At 40.2% G+C, this 11,319-nt stretch overlaps 1 protein-coding gene across 2 annotated transcripts; it reads left to right on the plus strand.

Moving 5' to 3' along the window:
* Nucleotides 1-4,400: 4,400 nt before the first annotated feature.
* LOC121871252 (gastrula zinc finger protein XlCGF57.1-like) lies at nucleotides 4,401-9,803 on the plus strand. Of its 2 annotated transcripts, none has more exons than XM_042373460.1 (2): nucleotides 4,401-4,515; nucleotides 7,299-9,803. In XM_042373460.1, the coding sequence occupies exon 2, from the start codon at nucleotides 7,977-7,979 to the stop codon at nucleotides 9,732-9,734; it is 1,758 nt and encodes a 585-aa protein (XP_042229394.1). In that variant the 5' UTR covers nucleotides 4,401-4,515; nucleotides 7,299-7,976; the 3' UTR covers nucleotides 9,735-9,803. The 2 variants fall into 2 exon arrangements, with proteins under 2 accessions (XP_042229394.1, XP_042229393.1); XM_042373459.1 differs by having other exon boundaries at nucleotides 4,401-4,510.
* Nucleotides 9,804-11,319: the final 1,516 nt, after the last annotated feature.

Genomic DNA, 11,319 nt, shown 5'->3' on the forward strand with positions numbered 1-11,319 from the left:
TGGTAGTGGTGGTGGTGGTGGTGGTGGTAGTGAGTGTTGGTACTAGTGGTGATGGTGATGGTTGGTGGGGATGATGGTGGTGATGTTACTTGTGATGGTGGATGATGGTGATGGTGATGGTGATGGTAAGTTGTGATGTTAGGTCGTGTTGGGAGGTGGTGCTGCTGGTGGTGGTGATGGTGATGATGGGTAGTGGTAATAGTGGTGATTGGTGTGGTAGGAAGGTCCTGTACTAGAATAATGATGAGTTAAGTTGATTCATGTCTTATATCTCTTTAGTTACATCAGCATCACCCGTCATGTGTGTTGGCTTGGCCGCATCTGTTAGGACGAGTGTAGTTTTGTTGTTTCACGGCCTCAATCCAGCTCACTAGGACTTACAACCATATGGATATTTTAACACCTTCACTATGGGACATCACTTAGGATATTTGGATAACGCCAGACGATTTTATTCGGATAATGTCAGACGATTTTTTATCAGCACAGAGGGGATCCCGTACACAAGGGCTAATGAATTCACCATTTTTGTTTCGCTTTCTTATGATTACAACTTCAGTATGTCGTTAATTATCATCACAACAAGGGCGATGTTATGATTACAACTTCATTATCAATTTAATTTGTCATTTATATTAACTCTTTTATTTTATTTCATCAACTAATGGGATGAAAATTAATAAGTGAAGAACTCTATGGCATTAACATAACTGAGTGATAATCCTCGCTTATAAAGAAATGATTTGTGAAGCGCTAACCATCTCACTCCAATTATCAAGCGAGAAATAAATCTATACTCAGCATCGTGGATCTACACTAACACGAAAATATAAACAGATTTATGGCGATAATTCAACATTAATTCCACCCAGGTAACTCAAATTCTAGATAGGGGTCGTAACTCACGCTGATAACGGCGCTGAAAACCACAGAGGAAAGATGTGATTTGTTTAGTTTATTTATCGTGTTATATTTCTTGTTATATTTGTTATAATTTATAATTTTATACCAATATTCACTGAGAGGTGGAGAGGAGGATTTTTGTTTTGTTTTTGTTTTAACGAAATAAAATGGTTTGATTGCAGTAAGATTAGTGAATCCTTCCTCTTGCAATCACTGTTGAATGTTCTTTAACGTGAGTCTTGCAGGTTCCTTGGAAGTAGCGTAAATAAATGCATATGGGTTAAAATATCAAACCTAAATGGTCTTTTCTCCAATTATTAAGAATATAAACTAGTGCACAAATAGTTATGATATCACCGTAATTAACGCTATGAGCTGTGAACGTTAATAAAAATATGAAGTTGATATGTATATGAGGTTCAGAAGCTTCGCATGTTTCGGAGGCGAGAGAGAGTGTAGGATTGAGGGTCCTGGTCCTTACTGTTTACAAAGCCAGGGCATAGGGCTATGGATCAGATGTCAAGAGACCTGTTAGGCAAAAAGATAATTTCCATACATCACTCGCTAAGTATTAGAGAGAAAATGTCAGACACTTGATCATAGTTTAATTACCATGCGTGTAGTTAGGTTAGGTTAGGTTAGGGTCAGGGAGGGAAGGAGAGTAATAGTTATGACAGTTACTATGAGAAGAAGTAAGGGAAGGTTCAATAAGTCACCACCGTCTTGTTATCAGGGGACGGTGGAGCAGCTGGTGCAGTCCTCACTCACACACACACACACACAAAAAAAAAAAAAACCACACACACACACACACTACTATTACTACTACTACTTTGCTGTCATTCGGAATCGAGTATGACAATCATCTAGCTATGGTACAATGATATGGGTTATTAGGGTTGTCACCTAGGTTGGTGACTAAAGAGCCCGATACTGGACCGGCAGCGTCGCCCACACGGGAAGGTGTCAATACTTTCGAGTTAGCCCGACTGCAAACCGAGGCAGAGAAGCTCCAACGTCGGAAAGACGCTGCCACCGCCCCTCCCACAGTAGATGGAGCCCTCCACATGTGCAACGAATGTGGACGACACACACACACACATACATACACAAACACACACCAACGCTCTCTCCACCCTGGAAATGCCATCCCTCAGTGACCTCCACCACCAAGCACTGGAAGGGTCTGGCAGCCAACTAATACACCACCCTTGTCACCGCCACCTCCTGCCACCGGCAGCCCCCCACCCACCTCGCTCAGTCCGCCACTACAACAAAATTCAGCCCATAAGAGCCCGCACCGATAGATATAAGAACAGCACCATCCCATCTGTTGTTAAAATAATAAGCAACTCCTGATTTATGTGCTGTACAGCCCTGTAAATGTATTCAATGCATATTATATCATTAAGTAAATCAAATGTAAGTCTGTATATTTTCAGCCACCGATGCAACTCTATTAATAAACCGTTTATTATTATTATTATTATTATTATTATTATTATTATTACACACACACACACACTATTTGCCTCCAACATATTTCACCTAACATAACCTAACCCAACCCTCGGCACTCGCCAATCCACAGTCCTCCACAAACCCACGGTACTCCCACAACCCACGGTACCCCCCCAACCCACGGTGCTCCCCCTACTCACGGTACTCCCCCTTCCCACGGTACTCCCACAACCCACAGTACTCCCCCGACCCACAGTACTCTCCCCGACCCACGGTACTCCCCGGACCCACAGTATTCCCCCGACCCACAGTACTCTCCCCCGACCCACGGCACTTCCCCCAACCCATGGTACTCCCCTAACCCACGTTACTCCTCAACCCACGGTACCCCCGACCCACAGTACTCTCCCCGACCCACGGTACTCTCAACCCATGGTACTCCCCAACCCACGGTACTCCTCAACCCATTGTACTCCTTCAAACCATTTTACTCCCCAACCCACGGTACTCCCCAACCCATGGTACTCCCCCAACCCACGTATAACAAAACGAATCTTGCAAGAAGAATATTTATATATATATATAGGAAGAATATTTAGTAAGAGAGTAAAAGAGAGAGGAAGATTTTGGTAGCGTGGCCGTGATAGATATTCACACTGTCAATACACTTATCGTATCTTATACGTCAATACACATCTATTACGTCTTAAAGGCGACTTCTCAAACACCGCTTCGTTACAACTCTTTATTAATTACGACAATGACATGGACACATTAATAACACCTTCTATTGAAGTTACTAGGACATTATATTTACGTTACTAGGACATCATATTACGTTACTAGACACTCTGATTCTCGGACACGAACATGAAATGAATACACTTCCCACGTAAGTAACTCATCCCATGGAAAGCTCTGACAAACACTCACGTGACCTAGGGGAGGCCTAGCAGGTGGTCCTGGGTTGTCTCTATGGGAGACTGCTTAGCTGGGCGCCGGAGGGAAGTCTCGGTCCTGACCGGAGGCGACTGCCTCCGGTCCTCTCTGACTCCTCTCGAGCGGGCCTGGTGGTGTAGTAGCTGGCCCTTCCTCCTTACAAGACACACTCTCTCTCTCTGTCTCTCTCTCTGGTGGGAGGGAGGACTAGGACGTCCTATATATTGGGAGGCGAGCCGTCAGGTTGAGCTGATCGGGGGGGGGCGGCGAAGGGTCTCCTTACATTTGACCTGGCTAATGTGAGGTCAGGTCTGGACTTCTTCTGTGGTGCAGGTCATTGTATATATTGGGAGAGAGTCGGCCGGTGCCTTCTTACATGTTTGTTGGGGCCGTGTGACATGGGGGGGGAGCCTGGCTGATTTATAACCCTTGGTCAACAGTGAGAGTTACCCTACACTTGACCTCCCTAATGTCGGGTCAAGTCTGGACTGTCTCTGAGATGCAAGCTGTGGTCTGACAACCCATCACTACACACGGTACTCCTTCAAACCACGGTACTCCCCAACCCACGGTACTCCCCAACCTACGGTACTACCCCTACCCATGGTATTCCCCAACCAAAGGTACTCCTATAACCCACGGTACTTCCATAACCTACGGTACCCCCAACACACGGTAATCCCCAACCCACGATACTTCCCTAACCCATGGTACTCTCCTAACCCACGGTACTTCCCAACCCACGGTACTCCCCAACCCACGGTACTCTCCTAACCTACGGCACTCCCCCAACTCACGGTACTTCCCCAACCCACGGTAAGTCCCCCAACCCACGGTACTTCCCCAACCCACGGGAAACGAAAAATGGCAACAATCGCCTCACGAAAGATTAACAGCAGCAGAGTGGCGAAAAAGAAAAATGGCAACAATTGTTGCCATCTTTTCCTTCGCCCCACTCCTGCCATTAATCACATATAAGGCAATTGTTGCCATTTTTTTGAAAGGACTTGCACCAACTGAAGGCTATCAGAAAAATGAGAGCGTGATCTCCGCCAACTCTGCTCATTTGGTAACACTGCTGCTCTCTGCTAGCCGGCAGCTGATAGTGGGCAGTGAGCCAGAGTCTGTGATGCTGTGAAAAACGATACAGCTGGGAAGACGTGTTTTAATAAATTATTTTAGAAGCAAGACATAACGGACACAACTGGTAAGGTATGGGGGAAGTCTAATGATTATTATAACGCTTCTAGGAGTAGTGGTTGATTATTACAAGTGCTGTAGAAGTAATGGGTGATTATTACAAGTTGTAGGAGTCCTGACCCAGGACACACTTTTACTTTTCCTTTTATTCTGTTCACCACTGATGGCTCGTTAGACGCTTGGGTTGGCACTGTTGGCAAAAACTGGTCACGAACTGGCTGCTGAATGTACCGTAACCTTCTCCAGTGTTGGTAAATTAAAAACAAAACAAAAAAAAGACCGTCCATTCTTTTGATGTTAAAAACATAATTTTTCCTGTGGTTTTTGGCGAGTTTAGAACGAATTTTGGTAGTTATTTAGGACTAACCCGCGAGCAAAAGTGACTGAAAACAATTATAACAACGCCGGATTTTCAATGTTATAGTGGACACTTGTAGTTTGTGGAAATATGTTAAAAAACGGATATTTTTAAAATATATGCTACTAAACGGGTAGTAGGTAGCAGGGAGGTACTACCGCCTGGGAATATATTGGAAGCATAATGTATTGTCTAATGGTAGACCCTGCTGCCGACTAATTTCCCAAATGTACCCAAATATAGCCGGAATGAAGTCAAATAATGGTCCTAGATGAATAAATCGGACTGCCAATCACTTCTCGACTAGTATTTGGTGTCACAAAAAATTGGTAAACTTAATTTAATCTGAGTTAATAGATCGAGTGCATGTACCTAACCTAACCTAACCTCGACTAGTATTTGGTGTCACGAAGTCACAAAAAATTGGTAAACTTAATTTAATCTGAGTTAATAGATCAAGTGCATATACCTAACCTAACCTAACCTAACACAACTCGGATTAAATTAAGTTTACCAAATTTTTTGACTTTATGACACTAAATAATAATCGAGAAGTGACTCACAGCCCGAATTACGCTTGTACGACCATCATTTGACTTCATTGCGGCTACATTTGGGTACTTCTTCGCTCCCTCGGTACATGCACGCGATCTATTAACTCAGATTAAAGTAAGTTTTCCAATTTTTTGTGACACCAAATACTAGTCGAGAAGTGATTGGCAGTCCGATTTATTCATCTAGGACCATTATTTGACTTCATTGCATCTACATTTTGCTACATTTGGGTAATTAGTCGGACCGTCCCAGGTTGCTGATCTGTCTTTCTGCCCCATTTACACTCAATTGCAGTGTCTCGATTGTTTCTCTTACTATTGACAACACATACTGTACATATAGCGTTTCGGTAAATTTGCATTGTCACACCGTTCACTTTTAGCAAGTAAAAAATATATTTTTCTAGTGTATTTGTGTGTGTTTAGACCGAATATGACCTTCATTTTTGCCGGAAATTAGCCGGGTTTTTTAGCGATTTTTTTTCATTTGACGTTTTCCGAAAAAAAAGTGGCTAAGCGACTAAAAAATACACAAAAAACACTAGAAAAACAAAAAACTAACCTAACCTAACTTAACTTACTCTCACCATATGATGGAATCGCCTATTTCTTACCTTATTGGCCTGGTTCTTGTTCGTCGTTGCATTCTGGGATCACCCAAGCGGCTAGTAAGCCGGTCAGTGGTGAAGAGGATAAAAGTAAAAAAATAAAAGTAAATATTTAGTAGTTGCCAACACCTAATTGACTTTTAAAAATGGATTTTTACAGTGTAAATCATTGTTAAATACAAATATGACCTTCAGTGCTATAGGAAATGAGCTGTTGTTAAAATAATGAAAAAGTAGGTTAACAAAACAAAAAACTTGAAAACCTAACCCCAAGTGTATAAGAAACTTATCTTAAGTAAGAGATATAGAAAGATAGAGTGATGCAACTTGCACGAGGACGTGGTGTCTCTTACCACCAGTGCCGGCTTGTTCATCAGGGCTGCAGCCTACAAAACTACCAGATGTATGATACTTCTACTTTTATACCAGAATTAAACAAACAATTTTATAAATTTTTTATAAAAAGATCCCGTTAGAATGTTATCTTCATTATATATCGAAACTATTTTCCTAAGAATAATACACCTAAACTTAAAAGAACAATCATAGCAAGTTAGCAACTGAACATCCTTTTTACGCATTTAATGCCCCTGCTACACTGAATTTTGAGCTGCAATCTCTGCAGTCCAGTGACCTGTCTGAAACGTGCAGTGGTGGGGTATAATAGCAGCACCTCAACTTTACAGTAGACAAACCTTGAGCCGTGCTTGTCTGATATATAAAAAAAGGAAAAATATGTTATGACTCATGATCTGGTTTAATACCTGTACAGGTATTGACGATTAATGTGCGGACGTGCTAATTGTTTTGATGTTTATTTTCATACTATATTTTCATCATGTCTAGTTGGCAATTATGTTTATTGCAATGGTAATTACTTATTTATTTACATGATAACTTCCGATAAAACGGTTTTCATAGTACAATAAAAGCAGGTACTGTAAATATAGTAAGTGTTACAAGAAGTATTAATACTTCGACAATAGATATTTTTTTAGAGATGATTTAAAGGAAGGGAGCGTAGCAGTAGTGGAGCAGACTGAGACTTGTATTGTTTCTATTACAGTTGGACCAAAAACTCTGCCCTCGCTCATTGAGTGTCTTGCTAATATCTTAATTATTCTTCCACGTTGAAAATAGAGAAGGTGAATCCAATATTACAAGACTGAACAGATAGTTTATGAGTCGGGGTCCAAGTGATCAAGACAAAGTAAAGGTAGATGATTCATTGTGTGAGTCAGGTCTTATATATTTTACGATTTTTTCCACTTTCAGGTTTTGTAGAGAGTATTTCTCTTCTCTGGTGCAGCTATCACCTTCTGAACTCTGCTGACAACCTCAGCCAACATGCCGGGTCCAGCGGTGTCGGCACAAGAGTGAAAGTATCAAGTCACCTTTTCTACAGTCTCCTTCGTGTCACTAGTACCAAGTATCACCATCAGCATCCAGGAAGGTGAACAGTGTTGTGCTATTTTGCTCATCCCAGTGCCAGAACCATAATTTATTCTTTATAAAGATTTTAGGGCAGTGAAGTAAAGGTGAATGAACATTAGTGATGTCACAAAATACTGTACAACTTTAATAGACAAGTCACCAAATAATACTTAACTCACAGTTTGTGCAACTGTTTTATTTATATCTGTTTTCCCAGTTAACTCAGGTCAACATTTTAATTAAATTAAAACATTTGTTTCAGTTTGATATAAGAAGGGAAAATGACAAAGACTCCAGTGTTTTGTGGCCATATTCCACACACTTATGGGTTAGCCGGTTGGTTTTCATATTCATGTGTATGTGTGTGTTAAAGCAGAATATCAAACACTGGGTAGAGTATAAATTATCATAGGAAAGCTTTTTCACTTATTTAAGGAGTTCAGTGAGGCCAAGGATATCAAAAGTACAAGAGGACTATGTGAGAAATCACAAGTCCAAGATATTTTGGGAAAAGAAACAATGAATATGGAATGTGACACTGAAGACCCCCTTCAGGGTTCACAGTGTCATGAAGATTTTAAAAGGGACTCTTGTGGAAAGTATGTGGGAGATCACCCATCAGACACACCTTTTAATGCTGGAGAAAAGCCATTTAATTGTTCTGTATGTAATAGTTCATTTACTACGGAATCTAATTTATTAAAACATATGAGAAGTCACACAGGAGAGAGGTTCCAGTGTTCAGAATGTAATAGTTCATATACTAGGAAATCGAATTTAGTACAACATATGAGGATTCATGCAGGAGAGAAGTTCCAGTGTTCAGAATGTAATAGTTCATTTACTCAAAGGTATCATTTAGTACGACATATGAGGGTTCACACAGGAGAGAAGTTCCAGTGTTCTGAATGTAGTAGTTCATTTACTCAGAAATCTAATTTAGTACAACATATGAGGATTCACACAGGAGAGAAGTTCCAATGTTTGGAATGTAGTAGTACATTTACTCAGAAATCTAATTTAGTACAACATATGAGGATTCACTCTGGAGAAACATTCCAGTGTTCAGAATGTAATCGGTCATTTATTCAGAAATCTAGACTAGTACAACATATGAGGGTTCACACAGGAGAGAAGTTCCAGTGTTCAGAATGTAAAAGTTCATTTTCTTGGAAATCTGATTTAGTGCAACATATGAGGGTTCACGCAGGAGAGAAGTTCCAGTGTTCCGAGTGTAATAGTTTATTTTCTCAAAGATACCACTTGGTAAAACATATGAGGATTCACACAGGAGAGAAGTTTGAGTGTTCAGAATGTAAAAGTTCTTTTACTCAGAAAGTGAGTTTAATGCAACATATGAGGATTCACACAGGAGAGAAGTTCCAGTGTTCAGAATGTAGTAGTTCATATACTCAGAAATCAAATTTAGTGCAACATATGAGGATTCACACAGGAGAGAAGTTCCAGTGTTCTGAATGTAATCGGTCATTTATTCAGAAATCTAGATTAGTACAACATATGAGGGTTCACACAGGAGAGAAGTTCCAGTGTTCTGAGTGTAATAGTTCATTTTCTTGGAAATCTGATTTAGTACAACATATGAGGGTTCACACAGGGGAGAAACCATATCAATGTACAAAGTGTAATGAATCCTTCACACAGAAGAACGAAAGGGTAAGGCACATGAGAGTTCATACAAAAGAAACTTATCAGTGTTGTGATTGTCAAAAATATTTTCCCAGTAAAGTGCGTCTCACAAGGCATAGTAGAACACATCTGACTTCTTGCAGTAAAGATCATGCAAAAGATAATAAGGTTAAAAACCACAAAAAATATGACAATAAACAAAGGTTGGAAAAATGTGGTGAGAAGAAGTCAAGGAGTGGGACAAGACTCACTCAGAGAGACCACCACTGTGGTGCTATTGGGAGTAACACAGCAGAAAAACAACCTGGTAATAACATGAACAGTCTAGAGCTGAGCCACAATAATTACCAGGAACTGCTTACACCCTGTCATAGCAAAGATGAGTATAGCCTCTCTTACCAGTGTAAGACAAAGGCTGTGTGTAAACTAGCAGATAATGACCTTGTAGTGAGCAGGTCAACTCATTTCATAGACTGCTCAGGGGAGGGAGTGAAAGAGGAACCTGTTGATGGTCAACCTTCTATCTTAAGTATATCAGAAGATCCACTTAAATTTGAGATGGTTCCTCCCTCTTCTATAAAACTAGAGAACCTTAAGGAGGAATTTGATTTTGTTGAAGAAGAATTCTGAAACCTTGTTAACATATTGTGTGTAATGCAACCTGGTGTATGTAGAATATAAATAAATATTTGATATATACTGAAAACCAACTTTTTACCCTTAGCATGTACAGTGGTCCCTCAGTTAACCAGCACAGCTCGTTCCAGAAGGTTGCTCGTTAACCAAAAAAATTTGGTAACCGAAACCATTGTTTCAATGGGTTTTTGGGTAATTGCTTCCAGCTCACCGAAAATTACATACAAACTAAAAACAAATGTAGTAAAGTACGCTTACTTTGAGGTGTGCATGTAGAAGGCTCCTGGTTGATGATGATAATGGGAATTAGAATGGGGGTGGAGGAGAAGGGAGAAGAGAAGGCATTGGGGTGGAAGAGAAGTCACCCCATGCTGCCATTTCACCCATAAAATTTTAGCTTACTTGGTGTAATTCAAGATTATTTTCTTTAAATCAACACTGCACTGCGCTATATATTATCAATATGTAAAATATATTTCAAAATGACCAATAATTTGACTGGAAGCACAGAAAAAAAGCTTTTATGTTGAAGAGTCTCAAACAAAATGTTCCTTCCTCTGAACTGGTAAACAAACTGATGCCAAGCCTGGTGTGTTGAGTGGCTGTTTGGCGCGCAAAAAACTCGTTTCCTGTTCTTCAATTATGTTCAATAATTGTTAAAATGACTAAAAAATTTAATATGAAACTTTTAAAATTATTGAATAGTACAACCTTCTTGATATTTACTAAAATGGTAAGGAATTTAAGCCCTAAAACCGATTACTGTATTGGCGGACTAATACTACAGCTGGTGGGCTGCCAAATGCAGGCGAAAACATGTTGGGAAAAATTCGTAAGGAATTCGTTAACCAAGGGTTTGCTCGTTAACCGAAGTGAAGAATCTTATGGAAGGTAATTCGTTAACCGAGGGATCACTGTATAATAAAAGCACTTCAACAAATACAAGTTTGAATACAGTCTGGGTTTCATTCTGGCAATTCTACTTTATATCATATACCTTCACGTACAGTTAGACCATAAATTACCTTTATGCCTTTGGTGTTGAACTAAAATGGTTTAGTTTTCTGTAAATTACAGTAAAAGTCCAACAATCCGGATGCCAGAAATCCGGACCACCCGAGAATCCAGACTTTTCGAAAACTAATTTTTTTTTTTTTAGCGGGCTTTTGTGTGTATGTGCGCATGCGTGAGCGCCACAGCTGCACAGCGACAACAAGCGACCACGTGGTCGCCACTTTAAAACGAGCAATCAAACTGTGACAACATACCGTATATACTCGTCTATAACCCCCCCTCGTTTATCGGTCGACCCTGATTTTTTTACCAAGAAATCGTAAATTTATGATATACCTCGTTTGTAGTTCGACCAACGTTTTTGAGGGTAATGGAACAACAAAACCTTCAGTAAAAACGCTCTACGTCCTATAAACTGAGGCTCGCCGTGCCTGAAACACGAGTGCCGAAGGCAAATTGTTTACCATTTATTATTACAACTCTTTACACTGAAACGCGGGTAGTTTTAACAAAAATATTGTATATTTCCATTCAAGTATTTATTCAAGTCAATTAGGAGGGAATA

This window comes from Homarus americanus, unplaced genomic scaffold (assembly GCF_018991925.1).
Source record: "Homarus americanus isolate GMGI-L3 unplaced genomic scaffold, GMGI_Hamer_2.0 scaffold46973, whole genome shotgun sequence".
Classification (NCBI taxonomy): Eukaryota; Metazoa; Arthropoda; class Malacostraca; order Decapoda; family Nephropidae; genus Homarus; species Homarus americanus.

What these genes read in the sequence shown, in the direction of transcription:
- LOC121871252 (XM_042373460.1), top strand. Translation starts at nt 7,977, where the DNA reads ATGAATATGGAATGTGACACTGAAGACCCCCTTCAGGGTTCACAGTGT.